At 68.7% G+C, this 227-nt stretch overlaps 1 protein-coding gene across 1 annotated transcript in view; it reads right to left on the reverse strand.

Annotated features, from left to right (window-relative positions):
• SYT5 (synaptotagmin 5) overlaps positions 1 to 227 on the reverse strand; it is a 13,462-nt gene that overhangs the window by 8,328 nt on the left and 4,907 nt on the right. The window contains exon 6 of the mRNA XM_015569458.1: positions 4 to 149. Within this exon, the coding sequence (XP_015424944.1) occupies positions 4 to 149 (146 nt within the window). The remainder of the gene's footprint in view (positions 1 to 3; positions 150 to 227) is intronic.

Consider the following 227-nt stretch of genomic DNA (forward strand, 5'->3'; position numbering starts at 1 on the left):
TGCAGCTCCCGCCAGGCCAGCACGGGTCTCCCCAAGTCCACGGAGCTCATGGGGACCCGCACCTCCCCGATGGCATCGTTGCGGGAGAAGCGGTCGAAGTCATACACCGCCATGACCAGGACCCTGCCTCCCAGCTCCACGTAGGGGACCTGGGTGGGGAGCGAGCACAGAGAGCAGAAGGCAGATCAGGCTGGGAAGCGACAGGGGGGGCGGGGGACGGGGGGAGG

The sequence above is a fragment of the Myotis davidii genome, unplaced genomic scaffold, assembly GCF_000327345.1.
Source record: "Myotis davidii unplaced genomic scaffold, ASM32734v1 scaffold326, whole genome shotgun sequence".
Lineage (NCBI taxonomy): Eukaryota > Metazoa > Chordata > Mammalia > Chiroptera > Vespertilionidae > Myotis > Myotis davidii.